Source organism: Sturnira hondurensis, unplaced genomic scaffold (assembly GCF_014824575.4).
Source record: "Sturnira hondurensis isolate 20B ecotype Veracruz unplaced genomic scaffold, ASM1482457v3 Scaffold0021214, whole genome shotgun sequence".
Lineage (NCBI taxonomy): Eukaryota > Metazoa > Chordata > Mammalia > Chiroptera > Phyllostomidae > Sturnira > Sturnira hondurensis.
Genome location: NW_028093845.1, coordinates 11,697,725 through 11,719,090, shown reverse-complemented (window position 1 = coordinate 11,719,090; position 21,366 = coordinate 11,697,725). Strand labels below are relative to the sequence as shown.

The 21,366-nt window shown below is 37.1% G+C and overlaps 1 protein-coding gene across 1 annotated transcript in view; it reads right to left on the bottom strand.

The window, feature by feature from the left end:
* The window catches only part of LOC118977175 (sodium/hydrogen exchanger 9B1-like), a 63,634-nt gene extending 50,253 nt beyond the window's left edge, over nucleotides 1-13,381 (bottom strand). Inside the window, 2 exon segments of the mRNA XM_037031965.1 lie at nucleotides 9,976-10,111; nucleotides 13,250-13,381. Coding sequence (XP_036887860.1) covers nucleotides 9,976-10,111; nucleotides 13,250-13,378 — 265 coding nt within the window. The 5' untranslated portion in view covers nucleotides 13,379-13,381.
* Between the last annotated feature and the right edge of the window lie 7,985 nt (nucleotides 13,382-21,366).

Here is a 21,366-nt window from a genome sequence, read left to right as displayed (position 1 = left end):
ATCTCTTGAAGTTTCTCCTTGGCTGATGTGTTATTTAGAAGTGTGTTTTTGAATTTATTGGGATGACACTGGTTCAGAAAACCATACAGGTTTCAAGTATACAGCTAAACAAAACATCATCTGGACACTGCATCATGCTCCCATCACCCAAAGCAAAATCTCTTTCTTTTCCTATTTATCTCCCCTCTGCCAACCTCCAACTACATCCACCCCTCTTTCCCTCTGGCTATCACCACAGTTGTTTGTGTCTGCTTGTTATGTGTGAGTGTGTTTTGCTTAATCCCTTCACCTCTTTCATCGAGACCCCAAACTCCTCTTTTCCTGACAACTTTCAGTCTGTTCCACGTATCCACGCCACTATTTCTATCTTGTTCATCAACTAACTTTATTCATTAGGTTCCATATATAAGTGAGATCATATGGTATTTGCTTTTCTCTAACTGGCTTATTTCACTTAGCATAATAACCTCCAGGTCCATCCATGCTGTTGCAAAAGGTAAGATTTCCTTTTTTACAGCCAAGTGGTACTCCATTGCATACATGTACCACAGCTTTTCTATCCACCCATCCACTGGTGGGCACATAGGCTGTTTTCACATCTCAATTTTTGTAAAAAATGCTATAATGAAAATAGGGGTGCATGTATTCTTTCAGATTAGTGTTTCAAATTTCCTCATATATATTTCCAGAAGTAAAAAAGCTGGGTCAAAAAGCAGTTCCATTTTTAATTTTTTGAGGAAGCTTCATACTCTTTTCCACAGTGGCTGCACCAGTCTGTATTACCACCAAAGTGCACAAGCATTCCCCTTTGTGGAAGTGCACCAAGGAACCCTTTTGCTGGTGAGTGCACATCCTCACCAACACTTATTGTTTGTTGATTTATTGATGATGGTCATTCTGACGGGCATGAGGTGATATCTCATTGTGGTTTTTATTTGCATCTCTCTGATGATTAGTGGTGACATTGAGCTTTTTTTTTTCATATGTCTATTGGCCATCTGTATGTTCTCTTTGGGGAAATGACTACTCAGATCCTTGGCCCATTTTTTAAATGATTATTCTTACTGCATTTTCCCCATTGCCATTTAGCCCCTTTATACCTCCTGTCCCCCCACAACCACCACATTGTTGTCCATGTCCATTTGTCTTTTTCCCTTTTTTTTGCTTGATCCATCCAACCTGTGCCCACTTTTTTGGTATTCAGATATTACATTATTTATATTTTTTAAATTCTGAAAATTAAAAATTTATTTTTCCATTACCATTTAGTCCCCTTATAACCCAGCCATTACCACACTATTGTCCATGCCCACAATTCCTTTTTCTTTTTTGCTCAATTCCTCCACCTCTACTCTACCCCTACCTTAGCTATCAGCCTGCTCTTTATCTATGAGTCTGTCTCTATTTTGCTTGTTAGTTCAGTTTGTTCATTAAATTCCACATATGAGTGAAATCATATGATATTTGTCTTTCTCTCTCTGGCTTATTTCACTTAGCATAATGTTCTCCAGGTCCACCCATACTGTTGCAAAGGGTAAAACTTTCTTCTTTTTTACGGCCAAGTAGTATTCCATTGTGTAAATGTCCCATAGTTGTTTTATCCACTCATCTACTGACGGACACTTGGGCTGCTTCCATATCTTGGAGATTGGGAATAACACTGCAATGAACATAGGGTTGTTTACGTTCTTCTGAATTAGTGTTTTGGGTTCCTTTTGATATATTCCCAGTAGTGGGATTTATGGATTAAAAGAAAGATCCATTTATAATTTTTTGAGGTATCTCCATACTGCTTTCCACAGTGGCTGCACCAATCTGCATTCCCATCAACAGGACAAGTGTTTCCCTTTCTCCACATCCTCACCAGTACTTGTTTGCTGAGTTATTGATGATGGATGGTCATTCTGACAGGTGTGACATGGTACCTCATCACAGTTTTAATTTGTATTTCCCTGATGACTAGTGACATTGAGCATCTTTTCATATGTCTGTTGGCCATCTGTATGTTCTTTTGGGAGAAGTGCCTATTCTGTTCCTCTGCTCATTTTAAAATTTTTTTGGTGTTGAGTTGTATAAGTTCTTTATAAATTTTGGATATTAACCCTTATCAGATCTATTGGTAAATATGTTCTCCCATTCTGTGGGTTGTCTTTTTACTATGTTGATATTTTCCTTTGCTGTGCAAAACTTGTTAGTTTGGCTTAGTCCCATTTGTTTATTTTTTATCTTTTGTTCCCCTTGTCTGGGAGATATATCTGATAAAATATTGCTATAAGCAATGTCTGAGACTTTACTGCCTATATTTTCTTCTAGGATTTGTATGGTTTTGTGTTGGGGACCACTCTGTGTGTGGTTTCAGAGATTGCAGCCCCGAGATAGCAGGCTCTGAAAGGGGCTAGTAAGTCTCCCTGGAAAACCAGGTAACAAAGGTGGCAGACATGACCCAACTCTCTATAGCTGTATATACCTACACATACCATCCCCAAAAATGCCATTTGGGAGAAGGGCTCCGGGCATTCTCCACTAGAGGGAGTTGCCGCTCCCTTTCCTGCCAGAACAGCAAGATTGTGTCTGGGACGACTTATTTCTTATCCAAGGTAGATGGGAGAATTCTGCTGGATGGAATTCCTCCCACAGTTATGAGTCTGACATTTAAGTTTTTAATCCATTTGAAGTTTATGATTGTGGATGATGTAACTTGATGGTCTAGTTTCATTTTTTTTGTGTCTATCTGTCTGATTTTCTCAAGACTGTTTATTGGATAGGCTGTCTTTACCCCACTGTATGTTTTTGTCTCTCTTGTCAAATATTAATTGACCATACAGGTGTGGACTTATTTGTGGGCTTTCTGTTCTGTTCCATTGATCTATATGCTTGTTCTGTGCCAGTACTGTGCTGTTTTGATTACCATGGCTTGTAGTGTAGTTTGATATGAGGTTTTGTAATACCGCCAACTTAGTTCTTCTTTCTCAAGAAGATACGAAAACAGCTGAGGCTATTTGGGGTCTTTTGTGGTTCCATATAAATTTTTGGAATATTTGTTTTATATCAGTGAGATATGCCATTGACAATTTTTTTGAAATTGCATTGAATCTGTAGATTTCTTTGGGTAGTGTGGACAACTTAATGATGTTAGTTATTCCCTATCCATGCACATGGTATATACTTCCACTTATTTGTATCTTCCTCAGTCTCTTCAGTATCTTATAATTTTTTGAGTACAGGTATTTTACCTCCTTGATTTTATTCCTAGGTACCTAATTATTTTGTTGCAATAGTAAATAAAATCATTTTCTTAACTTCTCTGATAATTCATTATTAGTGTATAAAGATACCACCAATTTCTTAATATTTATTTTGTGTCCTACTACTTTGCCAAATTTATTTATTAGAGTTTTTTGGTGGAGTCTTTAGGGTTTTCTGTACACAATATCATGTCATCTGTGAATAATGACAACTTAACTTCTTTCTTTCCAATTTGGATGCTTTATTTCTTCTTCTTATCTGATTTCTGTGGTTAGTACTTGCAGTGCTATGTTGAATAAGAGAAGTGAAAATGCACACCTGTCTTGTTCCTGATCTTAAGGAAAATGCTTTTAGTTTTTGCCATTGAGTATGATGTTGGCTGGGAGTCTGTCATATGTGGACTTTATTATGTTGATGTCTGATCCCTCTATTCCCACTTTGCTGTTGTTTTTTTAAATCATAAATTGGTGTTGGATTTAATCAAATACTTTTCTACACCTTTTAATATGATCATGTGATTTTTATCCTTCATTTTGTTTATTGATTTGCAAATACTGTACTTACCTTACACCCTCAGAATAAATCCCAGTTTATCATTGTGTATGGTTTTAAAAATGTACTAATGGATCCAGTTTGCTAATATTTTGCTGAGGATTTTTGTTTCTGTGTTCATCAGGAATATTGGCCTATAATTTTCTTTTATTGTAGTGTCTTTTTTGGTTTTGAAATTAGGATAATGATGGCCTTGAAAAATGAGTTGGAAGTCTTCCCTCCTCCTGAATTTTTTAGAATAGTTTGAGGAGAAGTGTTCGTTCTTTGTTTGATAAAATTTGCCTATGAATCCATCTGGTCCAGGACGTTTGATTGCTGGTGTTTTTTGATTATTGCTTCAATTTCAATAGTTATTATCAGTCTTTTCAGGTTTTCTCATTTTTTCCTGATAAAGTTGCAGAAGTTCTGTTTCTAGGAATTTATTTGCTTTACCCAAGTTGTTCAATTTTTTGGCATGTATAGGTCATAATAGTATTTTCTTATACTGCTTTGTATGTCTGTGGTTTCAGTTGTTACTTTTCCTTTTTCATTTCTGATTTTATTAATTTGGGTCCTCTCTTTTTCTTGATGAGTCTAGTTAAAGTTTTGTCAATTTTGTTTATCTTTAAAAAAAAACCCAGCTCTTGGTTTCATTGTTCTTTCGTATTTTTTGTCTGTATGCCATTTATTTCTGTTCTCCTCTTTATTATTTCTTTCCTCCCACTTACTCTGGGCTGTGTTTGTTACTCGTTTAGTGTTGTTACGTGTAGGGTTAGATGGTTTGAGATTGTTTCTATTCTTTAAAATAGGCCTGTAATGCTATGCGCTTACCTCTCAGGCTGCTTTTGTTATGTCACAGAGATTCTGGGTGTGGTGTGTCCATTTTCGTTTGTCTCCTGGCAACTTTTGATTTCTTCATATGTCTCATTGTTATTCATTCATTGTTTAATAACACCTATTTAGCCTCCATATATTCTAATGTTTTTCAGTTTTTTTCATTGTAATTGATTTCTAGTTTCATACCACCCCGATCAAGGAAGACGCTCGATATGATTCCAATCTTCTTGAATTTATTAGGCTTATTTTGCATCCTCACCTGTTGTCTACTTTGAGAATGTTCCACATGCCTTTGATAAGAATGTGTATTCTGCTGCTTTCGGATGGAATGTTTTATAAATATCAGTTAAATCCACTGATCCAGTGTGTTATTTAAGGTCGCTGTTGACTTGTTGATATATCTGTCCGGAAGATCTATCCATTTACGTCAGTGGGGTGTTAAAATCCCCTCCTCTGACTATTGATGTTGATCTCTCTCTTAATACTCAATACTTTTTCTTTATATATTTAGGTGCTCCTATGTTGAGTGGATATATGTTTACAAGGGTTATAGCCTCTTGTTGGGTCAGTCCCCTTAGTATTATGTAGTGACCTTCTTTGTCTCTTGTTGTGGCCTTTGTCTTGAAGTCTATTGTGTCTGAGACAAGTATTGCTACACCAGCTTTTTTTCTGTTTCTATTTGCATGAAATATTTTTTCCATCCCTTCATTTTCAGTTTCAGTATATCTTTTGTTCTGAGGTGGGTCTGTTTAAAAAGTATATATGAGTATATGGGCCATGCTTTCTCTCTTATATTTTAAAGTTTTAATCTATTTTTAGACAGAGGGGAAGGGAAGGAGAAAGAGAGGGAGAGAAATATCAATGTGTGGTTGCTTCTTGTGTACCTCCCACTGGGGACCTGGACTGCAACCCAGGCATGTGCCCTGACTGGGACTCAAACCAACAACTCTTTGGTTTGCAGGCCAGCAGTCAATCCACTGAGATGTGATTCTTATTTTTGCTTCCCTATAAGAGTAAGGTGTATTTTTTTGGCTTCTTTCAACATTTCTTTTTTATCTTTGATTTCCTGCAAGTTAAATATAATATATCTAGATGTAGTTTTTTGGTATTTACCCTGCTTCATGTTCTCCGAAATTCCTGGATCCATCTGATTTTCTATTTGACATTTGGGGAAAACTATTACCTCAACCATCCTCTGGTGCTTTTTCTCTTTCTTCTTGTACTCCCAATACACGGATGTTACACCTCTTGTAATTGCCCCACAGTTCTTGGATATTCTATTTTCTTTTTTCTCCATCATTTTTCTCTTTGTTTTCAGTTTTATAAGTTTCTATAGACATAGCCCCAAGCTCAGTTATTCTTTCCTCAGTTGTATACAGTCTACTAATGAACCCATCAAATGCATTCTTTTTTATATGCATTTTTAAAGATTTTATTTATTTATTTTTAGAGAGAGGGGAAAGGAAGAAGAGAGGAAGAGAAACATCAATATGTGGTTGCCTATCATGTGCCCCCCACTGAGAACCTGGCCCACAACCCAGGCAGGTGCCCTGACTGGGAATGAACCAGTGACCCTTTGGTTTCCAGACAAGCACTTAGCCACACCAGCCAGATCTCAAATACATTCTTTATTTGTTTTGTACTTTTAATTTCTACCATTCATTTTGAATTCTTTCTTAGAATTTCTATATCTCTGCTTACATTACCAATTTATTTTTACATGTTCTCTCCATTTCCATTGGAGCTCTTAGTATATTAGTTACGGTTGTTTGGAATTCCTGGTGTCACAATTCCAATATCCCTGCCACACCTGGGTCTGTCTGGGTGTGATGCTTTCTCCGTCTCTTCAAACTCATTTTTTTGTTTTGTTTTTTACCTTTGAAAACATTGTGTATATATATTTTTAAAGGTGAACATGATGTCCTGGGTAAAAGAACCTTTGGTATACATGGTGGTATGGTGTGTTGAGAGGGAGGAGTTCTGTAGTCCTATGATTAGTTCTCAGTTGGCCAGTAAGTCTGTGACTTTGGGCTGTGAACTTCACTAGTGCCTCTCAGGTCTTTTCTTATCCTCTTAGGTTACACAGGACAGCTAGAGGGGACTGCAGTTGGTATTTCTCTTCTCCCAGATAGGTTGGGCTCTGATAAAAGTCCCATAGGTTAGGGTCTGATAAAAGTTTCTCTTGAGGATGGGTCTTGGGAAGAATAGAATGCCCTGGTTATTTCCGGTGGTTACTTTCCCTCTGCCCTTGCCAGATGGCAGCTCCTATACAAAGGTGAGTTCCTGTCATCATGACTGGATTCCCCATGGAGGTTTTAGTTTACTCAGAAGCAAATGTTACACTTTAACAAAGGCACTGCATTTTCTATTTTATTGGCAAATACACAGAAGAGCAATTTAAAATATGGACTCAAACTACTGGTTCTTACACGTACAAATACTGTGGAGGTTTTAAACATGTTTAAGTTGAGGCCTCACTCCTGGAGAAGGTTATGATGCGGTCAGGACCTGGGTATTTCTCAGAGGCTTTCCAGGCAGCTCTGATGTTTCCTCCTGGTTGAGTCACTGATTTTTAGGTCGACTGGGGTCCTTGTTGAGCTTCTCTTGCAGATTTATTAGCCGTAGTGAAGAAGTTGGCCCCTGGGATTTTGAGTGCCTGTCTTGGGTTCTGTTCCCCAACAGAGGGTTTCTTTCTTTCTCTGCCTATTCTTTGATTCTTGGCTTCTCCTGGGCCTTTACCTGGGCTCTGCCGCCTTTGGGGTCTCCAAAACTGGAAAGGCCTTTCTTATCCTCCCACCAGGTGTGTTGGGACCAGGATTCTGTATTGGAGACTTTTCTCCTGTGGCATATTTTTGTATTTCTACTTTTTAAAAAAAACCTTTATCCATTCACTTTTAGAAAGGGGTGAAGGGAAGGAGAAAGAGAGGGGCAGAATTATCCATGTGTGAGAGAAACATTGATTGGTTGCCTCTCACACACCAACTGGGTACCTGGCCTACAACCCAGGCATGTGCTCTGCCTGGGAGCAGAACTGGCAACTTTTTGTTTTGCAGGCCAAGTGCTCAAACCACTGAGCCACATCAGCCAGGGCTTATTTCTACATTTTCTTTGGTGAGAATTTCTCCTATTGGAATGAGGAATGGAATTTCTTTTTCAATTCATCTTGCACTTTATTTTGGGGTTTTACTATCCAGGTTTCTTTCTTCTCAGGCTTGGAGGTCTCTTGCTTCTGGGGTCCTGGGTCCTTCACTGGACGAGCACTAGTTTTAGGAGCTGCCTCCTGTGTAGTTAGGGCCTATGCAGCCTTTCAAGCCTGTTTCATAAGGCTTCTATCTCTTTTCTTCTCTTTTTTCCCCCCAGAATATTCTTTTTGTTTTTGTACTTCCTTTTCTTTTTTCCTGTTCTAACTAGGAGTATGCACTCATTTGACTTCATCCTGACTGCTGACACATGAAGATGGGAAGGGCAACCTATCTTTCAGGTTTCACGAACAAGAGCTTCACGCTGTCCCACTTCTCCGGCATTCTGTGCAAGCTTTTTCATGTGCAAGCCTACATGCCAGTATGACCCTTGAGTACAATGCTGTAAGAACCACTTCCAGAAATGTTTAAGACAGTCCTGCCTATTGATGTGTTGATCTCTTTGGAATAGTTATTGGCTTGAAGATTCACAGGTAAAGGAACTCTCTCTTATAGAGAGGTCTCCTGAGGTGTGAGGGTAACAGCAGCTTGACCCTTGCATAAGTAAGGAAAAGGTTGAAACTACCCAGGAGGAGGAGCTTGGTCTCATAGGTTTTATACTCCATTTTCAAAGGTTTTAGGGGGATAATCTGAGAAATGGTTTTAATTCTATGCTTGTTTAAAAGTTTCTTATAAAAATGTTCAGTCTTTTCAGGAGTTAAATTGAGGTTTCCCTTAGTAAATAAACAGATATCTGCTAAATCTTATTGAATGCCATGAGGCAAGCACAATCTGACCCTTAGTTCTTTACTTGGCATTTTTCATGATAGTACCATTAACAAGGAATTTTCATTCCCACACTAAAGCAATCCATTCGCGTTCTTCCTGGACCTGGAATATGCAGGAGAGCATCCACTGCCTTCCTGATCCATGTCATGAAAGCAAAAAAGTGAGAGTACAACATCCCCACCTGAAAATACGAAAGTTCATTTTCCTATAAATGTCTCTAAAATTGCAAAATCAAAACTGAAAGAAAACAAAGGGGGAAGTCCTCAACCTCAAAGGAAATCCATTGGTGACCAATACATTTTTCTCTCCTCCACAGGCCCCAGCTCTAGTCCTAAGAACTGCTCTGTAGAAACTGCCCACTAAATAGCATCATGGCAACATGCAGGTAAGACCTAAGTGCGGAACTTTGCTCTGGCCTGGTGGCTCAGTTGGTCAGAGTGCTCTCCTGTGCACCAAAAATTCGCAGGCTGGATCCCCAGTTGGGGCACATACAAAGGCAACCAATGTTTTTTTTTCTCTCTCTCTCTCTCTGTCTCTCTGTCTCTCTCTCTCTCTATATATATATACCAAGAAAAACAAACAAAAAACAAACAAACATATCTTTTGGTGAGAATTAAAAAAAAAGACTGAAGTGAAGAAATATTTACAAAGGAATCCAACCACCTCCACTGGCAGATATTTTCTGGTTTAGTTTGGATTCAGGACCTTAAAAATACTAAAGTTAATTAAAAAGTGGCCTTTACTAAATAAAAAATCAATTAATAAAGTTTGCTTTAAAAAAGTTACAAAGCAGCAAATAAGAAATTAAAAATTTAAAATTTCAATTGCTTATCCTTCATCATATTTTAAAATAATGTTCATTCTCTATAAGCTCTATACTACTGGAGGACAGAATCTTTCTTAAGTTTAATCATACAGAATATCTAGGAAGAAATCAAGAAAATCTCATACATATTTGGTGACAATGAGACACTTTAAAATTTTGGTGGAAAAGCAAGTTTTATATAACTCTACGAGGCAGCAGATATTTTAAAATGTAGGGCCTAATTTAATGAGAACATTAATATTGTCAGAAATATAATGTTCCTTTCATCTAACTTAAAAATAAATGTAAAATATAAGTCTTAAATAAAAATTTTTAATCAAAGCTGTTTTTAATCTCCAATATTTAACATCAAAAGTTATAAAAACATTAAAATATAGATCTGTTAAACAATTAATTTTTTGACAGATGCATCGCAACATTTCCCCTTTGTCCACATATTGCCTGTTATAGAGCTGAGAATCTCATCTGGGTTACTTAGATTAAGCAGCAGCTTTGCTGGTTTGTGGCTTAAAATTTATCAAATATATTTCTTATTTTCTCTCCACTTACATTTCTTATTTCACATACCATTTGTAATATATTTATTCAGTGTTCCTTGTGGAGGACAAGCACTTTTTTTCGTCTGTGGTTTTGTTTCCTCTGTGTTGGAGAAGACAATTTTCTTAGTTTCTTCCTGTTTATTAGTGTTAGCATCGTTGAGAATCTGAAGTTAAACAGAGAAATCTTTTAAGAGGTATAAATTCCATATAATTTTATGAATGTATGAAACCACCAAATCTCTTAATTAAGCTCATACAATTACTGTCAACATGGAGAATCACACACACAAAAGTCTATTCATGCTCTATGTCAATATGTGTTGTTGACATAGAGACCCCCACAGCTGTGCATTTTGCAGGGCACCCTGACTTCAGTTTCTGCCATTTTCATCTGTGATTTATGCATGCTGAACAAATGCGCCTATAGTGTGGGTAGAGTAGTTAAGGGTCCCTCCTCAATATAACTCCCAAAGATTATTCAAGAAAACTTTTGTGGAATGAAAACACAACTAGATTGCAAAGGAGGTAAAATATAATTTAACATAGACTCATTTCATTTGAAAAATTATATAACTGAAAGAAAAATGAGAAAAACAGATTAAGCTTTCAGAATATCAAGGTTCATGCTTCCCATATTATTTATAGACAACATTTTAGATAGTTCAGCGTGATACCTCAATCTTTCAGACTTTTAATGGTAGTTAGTCTAATTATGAAACTGCTGATTTGGGGGAAAAACAATTTGTGAAAATGCTGAGAAGCTTTTGTCACAGTAAAAAACAAAATTAAAAAAAATAAAAAAACCAAAACAGAGTAGAGTTAACCCTGGAACAAAAATCTTCAAATCTGCCTTAAAGTCCTCACGGTGTGTGTGTGTGAGAATGTATGTGTGTGCACACAGGCCAGCATTTTGAGTGTGTATTGATAATACAGTACTTGGAGCACAGGAGAGAGAGAATGTCACATTGTCACAGAAATGGTAATGAAGGCTAGAGAGCAAAGACAGAGTAAGGAAAGAAAGAGGAAACATTTGACGACTGGGGGAACAGTGGCACAATAGCAGCTAATGTAAACAAATTATGTAGCTCTTTAAGATCCAAGTTCTTTAAACCTAATCATGATTGATCTGTTGGAGTTCTCATGTAAAGACCCTTTTTAGAAAGACCATTACTATACAAAGGGCCAAGATAAAGGCACAAAGGTGCACTTTAAGTAGGGTGCGTGAAAGGTCATATATAGCAAAACCATATTACTTTGTTTTATTATTGCAGAATTTATGATAAATTGACATAGAATAAGATGAAGTCTTTAGAGATAAAAATAGGAACTGGAATCAGTGGTGGAATACTTTAAATATTTAGAAGAACTTTTTGGCCCTTAAAGACAATCGAAATATCTATTTAAAAAAATAGAAAACTTCAAATTCTAATATAAGCAATTACTATTTAGTAGAACCACATCAACAAAAGGTCTACTGATTCTATATACTTGCAAAATTAAAACTTGGGTCTCTTCAAATACAGGGTGGAGCAAACATAGTTTTACAGTTCATATGGAAAACACAGCAATTAATAAATAATACAAGAATAAACTCTGTTTCACTTACCCACAAATATAAACCTATTTTTGCCCCATCTGTTTATAATACCTTTTATTTTTGTTCAATTACTGTTGTCCCCATTTTTCTACCATNTTTCAGAACATCAAGGTTCATGCTTCCCATATTATTTATAGACAACATTTTAGATAGTTCAGCGTGATACCTCAATCTTTCAGACTTTTAATGGTAGTTAGTCTAATTATGAAACTGCTGATTTGGGGGAAAAACAATTTGTGAAAATGCTGAGAAGCTTTTGTCACAGTAAAAAACAAAATTAAAAAAAATAAAAAAACCAAAACAGAGTAGAGTTAACCTTGGAACAAAAATCTTCAAATCTGCCTTAAAGTCATCACGGTGTGTGTGAGAATGTATGTGTGTGCACACAGGCCAGCATTTTGAGTGTGTATTGATAATACAGTACTTGAGCACAGGAGAGAGAGAATGTCACATTGTCACAGAAATGGTAATGAAGGCTAGAGAGCAAAGACAGAGTAAGGACAGAAAGAGGAAACATTTGACGACTGGGGGAACAGTGGCACAATAGCAGCTAATGTAAACAAATTATGTAGCTCTTTAAGATCCAAGTTCTTTAAACCTAATCATGATTGATCTGTTGGAGTTCTCATGTAAAGACCCTTTTTAGAAAGACCATTACTATACAAAGGGCCAAGATAAAGGCACAAAGGTGAACTTTAAGTAGGGTGCATGAAAGGTCATATATAGCAAAACCATATTACTTTGTTTTATTATTGCAGAATTTATGATAAATTGACATAGAATAAGATGAAGTCTTTAGAGATAAAAATAGTAACTGGAATCAGTGGTGGAATACTTTAAATATTTAGAAGAACTTTTTGGCCCTTAAATACAATAGAAATATCTATTTAAAAAAATAGAAAACTTCAAATTCTAATATAAGCAATTAGTAAAACCACATCAACAAAAGGTCTACTGATTCTATATACTTGCAAAATTAAAACTTGGGTCTCTTCAAATACAGGGTGGAGCAAACATGGTTTTACAGTTCTTATGGAAAACACAGCAATTAATAAATAATACAAGAATAAACTTTGTTTCACTTACCCACAAATATAAACCTATTTTTGCCCCATCTGTTTATAGTACCTTTTATTTTTGTTCAATTACAGTTGTCCCCATTTTTCTCCCATTACTCTCCCTTGCCCTCCCCACCCCCACCTCCCACATTCAATCCTCCCCCTCCCGCTGTTGTTCTTGTCCATGGGCCCTCTATACATGTTCCTTGACTTGGCCCTTCCCCTTCGTTCCCCCATTATCCCCCTCTCTGCTACCCTCTGGTTACTGTCAGTTTGTTCTTTATTTCCACATCTCTGGTTCTATTTTGCTTGCTGGTTATAGTACATTTTAATTAGATTAGATTTATCTTTACTTTTTTGTAGTCTAAATTACCTAGTTTTATCTGGGTATGGCAAGAAATAATAAGCTACATTTTTATTATTCCTAAAATATACCCTCTTAAACTCCAAAATAGTCTATAGTCATCCCTCTCCATCTTTTTATTCTTTTTGCTCATTTCTGAGGACCCAATAAAACTACCTTTTTCAAAATGACCACTTTTCATTTTTAACCAGATATATGAAAGAAACCTAATAAATATGCTTTAGAAATAAATTTTAATATCAGGTTAATTTTCATATATTACAGTATAGTTTTTAGTTCTTACCTCAGGTGATTGGATGTTTTTATCCCCCAAATGTTCATTTTCTGGTTCTGTGGTATACATGCTAGTATTTAAAAGAAAAATTATTTGAAAGAAAAAAACAGGACTATAAATCCATCTGAGAAGAAACATGGTTAAATGGGATTAATTTCAGAATGATTTTTTAATTTCTAAATTTGTATCATAGGTAAGTCACATATCTTTATAGTCGAAGCAGTTCCAACAGTCATTTTAAAGTTACTAACCAAAGTCATGTGCATAAGTTTTTAAAAGCCATTATCACATAGAAATGTAATATTTCTTAATAGTTCATAATGCTGGGCATCATTTTCTGTTTTTTTAAGTGTATTTTATCGATCATACTATTACAGTTGTCCCCCTTTGCCCCCCTCCACCTGATATGCCCATTCTCTCCAACAATCCACCCGTCAGAGTTGATGTCCATGGGTCATGCCTATAAGTTCTTTGGTTACTCCATTTCCTATACTGTTCTTAACATCCCCTGTCTATTTTGTACCTACCAATTTGTGCTTCCTAATCCCCCCACCTTTTCCTTCATTCTCCCCCTTTCCCCTCCCAGCTGATAACCCTCAAAATGATCTCCATACCTATAATTCTGTACCTGTTCTAGAAGTTTGCTTAGTTTGTTATTTGGATTTGATTATTGGTAATTGCAAATTTATTGACATTTTAATGTTCATCATTTTGATCTTCTCTTTCTTATATAGTTCCCTTTAGCATTTCATATAATAATGGCTTGGTGAGAAGAACTCCTTTAGCTTTCCCTTGTATGGGAAGCACTTTATCCGACCTCCCATTCTAAATGGTAGCTTTGCTGCGTAGAGTGTTATAGGTTGTAGGTCCTTGCTTTTCAACACTTTGAGTACTTCTTGCTTGTCCTTTCTAGCCTGCGAAGTTTCTTTTGAAAAATCAGCTCATAGTCTTATGGAAACTCCTTTGCAGGTAACTCTTCTTCCCTCTCGCTGCTTTTAAGATTCTCTCCTTATCTTTAACCTTTGCCATTTTAATTATGATGTGTTTTGGTGTGGTCCTCTTTGTGTTCATCTTGTTTGGGATTGTCTGTGCTTCCTGAACTTGTATGTCTACTTCCTTCACCCCATTAGGGAAGTTTTCTTACATTCTTTTGTCAATTAATTTCTTGCTCTTCCTCTTCTCCTTCTGGCACCCCTATGATTTGGCTATTGGTATGTTTAAAGGTGTCCCAGAGGTTCCTTAACCCATCTTCAGTTTTTTAAATTGATTTTTATTCCTGCTGTTCTGATTGCTTCTTTCTTCCTTGTGTTCCAAATCATTGATTTGATTCTTTGCTTCATCCCTTCCACTGTTGGTTCCCTGTAGATTTTTCTTTTCTTTTTTAAAGTGGATTTTACTGATTATGCTATTACAGTTGTCCCAGTTTTTTCTCTCTGTTATTCCCCTTCCACCCTGCACCCCCTACCCTTCAGCATTCCCTCACCCCTCACTGCATGTCCATGGGTTGTACATATAAGTTCTTTGGCTTCTGTATTTCCTATACTATTCTTAACCTCCCTGTGTTTATTTTATGCCTACCAGTTATGCTTCTTATTCCCTGTAAATTCTTCCCCCCATTTTCCCCTCCCCTTCTCCACTAATAACCCTCCATGTGATTGCTATTTCTGTGATTCTGTTCCTGTCCTTGTTGTTTGCTTACTTTTTGTTTTTGTTTTTTAGGTTCAGGTATTGATAGTTGTGTTTGTTATCATTTTACTGTTAATAGTTTTTTTTATTTTCATCTATTTCTTAGATAAGTCCCTTTAACATTTAATATAATAAGGGCTTGCTGATGATGAACTCCTTTAACTTGACCTTATATGGGAAGCACTTTATCTGCCCTTTCATTTTAAATGATAGCTTTGCTGGATAGAGCAATCTTGGATGTAGGTCCTTGCCTTTCATGACTTCAAATGCTTCTTTCCTGTAAAGTTTCTTTTTAGAAATCAGCTGATAGTCTTATGGGCACTCCTTTGTAGATAACTCTCTCCTTTCTTCTTTCTGCTTTTAAAATTCTCTACTTATCTTTAATCTTGGGTAACTTAATTATAATGTGTCTTGATGTGTTCCTCTTAGGATCCAAGTTCTTTGGGACTCTGGGCTTCCTGAACTTCCTGGTAGTCTATTTCCTTCACCAAACTCCAGAATTTTTTCCTCATTATTTATTCACATACGTTTTCAATTTCTCGCTCTACCTCTTCTCCTTCTGGCACACCTGTGATTCATTATTAAAGCACTTAAAGTTGTTCCAGAGGTTCCTGAGCCTCTCCACATTTGTTTTGAATTCTTGTTTATTCATTATGTTCTGGTGGGATGTTTATTTCTCCCTTTTGCTCCAAATCATTGATTTCAGTCCCAGTTTTCTTTCCTTCACTGTTGGTTCCTTATACATTGTCCTTTATTTCATTTTGTATAGCCTTCATTTCTTCCTTCAATTTGTGACTGAAATCAATCAATTCTGCGAACATCTTGATTACCAGTGTTTTGAACTCTGCATCAGATATCTCCTCATCACTGAGATTTTTTTCTGGGGTTTTGTTCTGTTCTTTCATTTGGGCCACATTTCTTTGTCTCGGTGCACCTGTTATATAGTAAGGGGTGCAGCCTTAAGTATTCAGCAGGGTGGGGCAACCCATGTTGCTGCATTGTGGTGCTGTATGTGCAGGAGGGGTCAGAGAGAGTACAATGCCACTTCCTTGGCTCTTAGCCAGCTTTCAGTCACTTACCCTGATACCCATAAGGAAACTAGGCCTTTTCAGGTGCTCATTCTCAGCCAGGTGAGTTTGCATATGTTCTAGGACCCTGTGAGTCTCTCCAATGAACTCTCCTGTGAGGCTGAGAGTTTCTCTTGCCTTCACAACCTCTGCAGGATTTTACTGCTAGGGGTTTTTAGTTTTTAGTTTCCAGGGCAGCCAGATGCAGCTTCACCTTCACAGTCTGTCACCTTGCCCTGTGTCTTCTCTGTCCTGGCTGCCAGTCTCCGCCCCTCCTACCAGTCTGGATGAATATTTCTTTAACTCCTTGGTTGCCAGAGTTCCATGCAGTTTTATTTTCTGGCAGTTCTGATTGTTTATTTTTTTAAAATTGGTTGTTTTCCTTCTTTTGGCTTTGCAAGGAAGTGAAGCATTTCTACCTACACCTCCATCTTGACCGGAACTCCTATATTTTAATTTATTTCACTTAATGCAACCTTCATTTCTGCCTTGATCTTTTTTGTGCCATTGAAGTACCCAATGAGTTCCTGGAGCATCCTGATAACTAGTGTTTTGAACTGTGCAACTGAACTGTGCTTATCTGCATTTTGTTTAGTTCTTTTATTGGAATTTTGTTCTGTTCTTTCAACTGGGCCACATTTCTTTGTTTCCTCATTTTGGCAGCCTCCCTGTGTTTGTTTCTGTATTAGGTAGAATTTCTTTATCTCCCGTGTTAGTAGCATGGCCTATTGTATTAAAGTGTATCTGTATTTTGTATGGGTCAGAGCCTTGGGTAATCACCTGGGCTGGGCAAACTCTGTCATTTTTCTGTTGTTTTATGTGTGGGGAAGGGCTTAGAAAGGAGAGAGTGCTGCTGCCTGACCTCTGGAATTTTGCCGAGGAGGAAGCTCTCTCCTGGCACTTGCCTCATTGCCAGTCACTTCACTTACTCGCCATTTGCCACTGGTACCCTTCCAGCTGTTGCTCTGGTACTGAAACCCAGAAGGGGCGAGTCTGTGTGAGTCCTAAGTCCACTTAGGGCCCTTTAAGAGGAGTCTTTTAAGAATTTCTTCTGCAAACCCAACCCTTGTCTTCCTAGTGCTGGAACCCTAGCTTTCCCTGGGCTAGGTGGTCTGGTCTGGGGCTTGTACCCCTCATTCCTGAGGCATCCCTATCTATTTTTATCCACAAGACATAGATGTGGGACTGCCTGTTCTGCATCTGTGCACCTCTCCACCTCTCTGTGCCTCTCCATGCCTCTCCACATCTTTGCCCCTCCTACCTGCTGGATGAATGTGGCTTCTTTAAATCCTTGGTTGTTGGACTTCCGTACAGCAGTCAATTTTCTGGCAATTCTGGGTGATACTTGTTTTGTAGTTTGGTTGTATTTTTTTCTATATGTGTGAGAAGATGAGGAGTGTTTAACTACACCTCCATCTTGACTGCAGTCTTGCTGGGCATCTTAAAAGCATATATTACAGAACTCAGCTCTTTATTTCATGCTTGATATGATTTCCACCATTGAGTTACACTATCTTCAGTCACACTCCTGCATAAGAGACTCCAAGAAAATTGAAAATGAAACGTGATCAACTACATTAATACCTACCTCTATAAGTTACTGATACATGCTGTCTTTATATATGATCCACTTGAAAGGTCTGTTAGACCAATACTTAAATAAAATAAATGTTTTACTTTGAATAAGAATGAACTGAAAAAAATGAACTAGAACCATATCAAGGCAAGAATAAGGTCTGGATATTTTTACTTTAAAATATCTATTGGTTCTACCTTCTCTGGGATATTTGCCGTCTTTGAGTGTAGGGAGAGTATATTTGCCTTAAAAATATCTTTCAATTCTTGATTTAGTGTTGAGGAGGAAAACTAAAGATTCTAAGTTTTAGCTTTTAAGTATTTGATAAAACCAACTCCCCTAGTATTTTAAGTATCTATGCTTTTTTTTAAGGCAAGCAATTTTAAAAATGAAAAATTTCAATGAAAAAGAACATTAACATTTGAGTATCGATCACATTAGATACTTTAAAGATTCTGTCTTACTTTAATGAAGTAAAATATTAGTATATAAAATCCTAAAGTAATCAACTTAATTTATTACAATCAACAGAAAATAACTTTTACTTAAATGTTATTTAAGTTTGATGAAAATATTAGATGTCTAAGTCCTTTAGTGTAAAATTGCATTTTAGTTGAAGAAAATATCACAATTATTACCTTGTCATTAGAATGACTACCTGTCATTGGTTGTTGGACCACAGTTAAGTGTTAGTTAGCTCTGTGAACATGGAGGTTGGGTGAATCTCCCACGCTGTGTCAGGTTCTCAAAGGACAGGCTGAAGTTTACTACCATTAAAAAATCTGAGGTCAGGGCACAAAGTTCATCCACTCAATTTTTGAATGTCTACTCTTCTGGGTTCTAAAGATAAAAGAGCAAAATGAAACAAGTAGATTTCTGCTTTAATGGAGTTATATTCTTGTTGGGGTAAGGGAAAGACAAACAAGATTTTCAGATTGTGATTAAATACTGGAGAAAATAAAACAAGATGATGTTACAGTGATCAAGGTAGCAACTGAACTACGATCTTAATGAAGAGAAACTGTGAGTCATAACTAGGCAGATGGGCTAGGATTGGGCAAATGTAACAAGAATCATACAAGCAGAGACATCAAGAAACCAGGCAGAACTGTTTAAGATTTGTCATTATTATTTGTCATGATTAGGATACGGGACTTGAAATCCAAGCAAGCACACCATGCATTAGAGCTTCAAAACCTAGATAAGGAATCTGAATAATAAATGTACAGGTTAGCAGTTATAAAAAATACTGTGCCTGACAATAAATAATAATAATAATAATAGTAATAAATAAAATGGACACTGTGTCTGACAATATTTGTGTCTGACAATTGTTCAATACTCTCTTCACCTATTTGCCAGAAGTGGAACTGGTAGTTGGTACGCATTTTAAATAAAAACATGGACTTTGGACCCAAGATAAAAAAACACTTCACTCAGCCCTGGCTGGTGTAGCTCAGAGAATTGAGCGCGGGCCTGTGAACCAGACGATCACGGTTTGATTCCCAATCAGGGCACATGCCTGGGTTGCAGGCCAGTTCCCAGCAGGGGCCAGTTCCCAGCAGGGGATGCACGATAAGCAACCATACATTGATGTTTCTCTTCCTCCCTCCCTCCCTTCCCCTCTAAAGACAAATAAATAAAATATTTAAAAAAAAAAACACTTCACTGTCCTCTATATATTTTAATAACTCTAGGAAGTGATTTATCTCCACAGGCTTCAATTTTCTTATCTATGAGATAATGATATGATAGTATTTAATTTATTGGTTATAGTGAGGATTAAATAACAGCTGACACAGTGGAACTATGGTAAGCACTTAACATGAATCACCTCACTAGGATTACAATTCTGAGTTATTTACTATTATTATCATTGTTTTCCAGATGTTGAAACTGAGACTGAAGAAGATTAAATTAATTTTCCCAAGTCACACATTTAGCAAGTTGGCATGGCTAGAAGTTGAACCAAGTATTCTTAAACATTATTCATATCCTTTTCAACCTTGGTATCATATTTTTTCCTTTTAGTTATTCTGGTGATACTGCATTGTGAATTAAGGTTGTATTTTCTTGATGACTAATATATTTTCATATATTTATTGGCCATTTGAATATCTTCTTTAGCAAAGCATCTATTCAAATCTCTTGTCCATTTTTAAAAAAATGAAAGTAACCAGACAAGATGGAGGTGTAGGTAAATATGCTTTGCCTCCTCTTACAACTGAGAGGAGGATAACAACCAATTTAAAAACAAAAACAACCAGAACTGTCAGAAAGTCAACCCGTATGGAAGCCCAACAACCAAGGAGTTAAAGAGGAAACATTCACCCAGACTGGTAGGAGGGGCAGAGATGGGCAGCAGAGGGGTAGAGTGGACATGCAGGTAGGTGGTGGCTGGCAGACTGGGTGGTGCCACATTTGCCTGCACATAAAAACTAGGAGGAACAACTAGGGAGCAAGAAATCCCAGCCCAGGATAGACCATGCAACCCAGGGTTCCAGCATTGGGGGAAAATAAACTCTCATTGCCTCTGGCTGTAAAAACCTATGATGACTGCAGTGGGGGAAGAAACTGCCAGTCTCTCAGGAGAGTCTGTCTGAGGGTCCCATGGAGTCCTAGAACATACACATGCCAACCTACTCAGGAAATCGCACAAGGACAGACACTAGAAGGGTGCCAGTTGTTTGTAGGAAGTTGGGGAAGTGACTGAAAGTGGTGAGAGCTGAGCAAGTGCCATTGTTCCCTCTCTGACCCCTCCCCCGCATACAGCACCACAAGGCAGCAACATGGGTTGCCCTGCCCTGTCAAACACCTAAGGCTCTGTACCTTACAACATAACAGGTATGTGGAGACAAAGAAATATGACCCAAATGAAAGAGCAGATCAAAACTCCAGAAAAGAACTCCTCATTGGTTAGATAACGAGGAGATAGACAACCTATCAGATGCAGAGTTCAAAACAGTGGTAATCAGGGTGCTCACAGAAATGATTGAGTATGGTTTCAAAATGAAAGAAGAAATGAAGGCTATACAAAGTGAAATAAAGAAAAAGATACAGGGAGCCAACAGTTAAGGGAAAGAAACAAGGACTCAAAACAATGATTTGGAACAAAAGGAAGAAGTAGACGTTCAACTGGAACAGAATGAAGAAAAAAGAATTCAGAAGAATGAGGAGAGGCTTAGGAACTTCTGGGACAATTTTATATGTACTAACATCTCAATCATAGGGGTGCCAGAAGGAGAAGCACAAGAGCAAGAAATTGAAAACTTATTTGAACAAATAATGAAGGAAAACTTCTCCAACCTGGTGAAAGAAATAGACATACAAGTCCGGGAATCACGGAGACTCCCAAACAAGATGAACACAAAGGTTCACACTAAGACACACTATAATTAAAGTGGCAAAGGTTAAAGGTAAAGAGAGAATCTTAAAAGCATCAAGAGGAAAGAAGAGAGTTACCTGCAAAGGAGTTTCCATAAGACCTCTGCTGATTTCTCAAAAGAAACATTGCAGGCGAGAAGTGGCTGGCAGAAAAATTCAAAGTGATGAAAAGCAAGGACCTACAATCTATATCACTCTACCCAGAAAAACTATTATTTAAAATGGAAGGTGAGATAAAGTGCTTCCCAGACAAGGTAAAGCTAAAGGAGTTCATCATCACCAAGCCCTTATTATATGAAATGTTAAAGGGAATTATATTTTAAAAAGAAGATCAAAAAAAGAAGATGAACAGTATAATGACAACAAACTCACAGCTTTCAACAACTGAACCTAAAAAAACAAAAACAAACTAA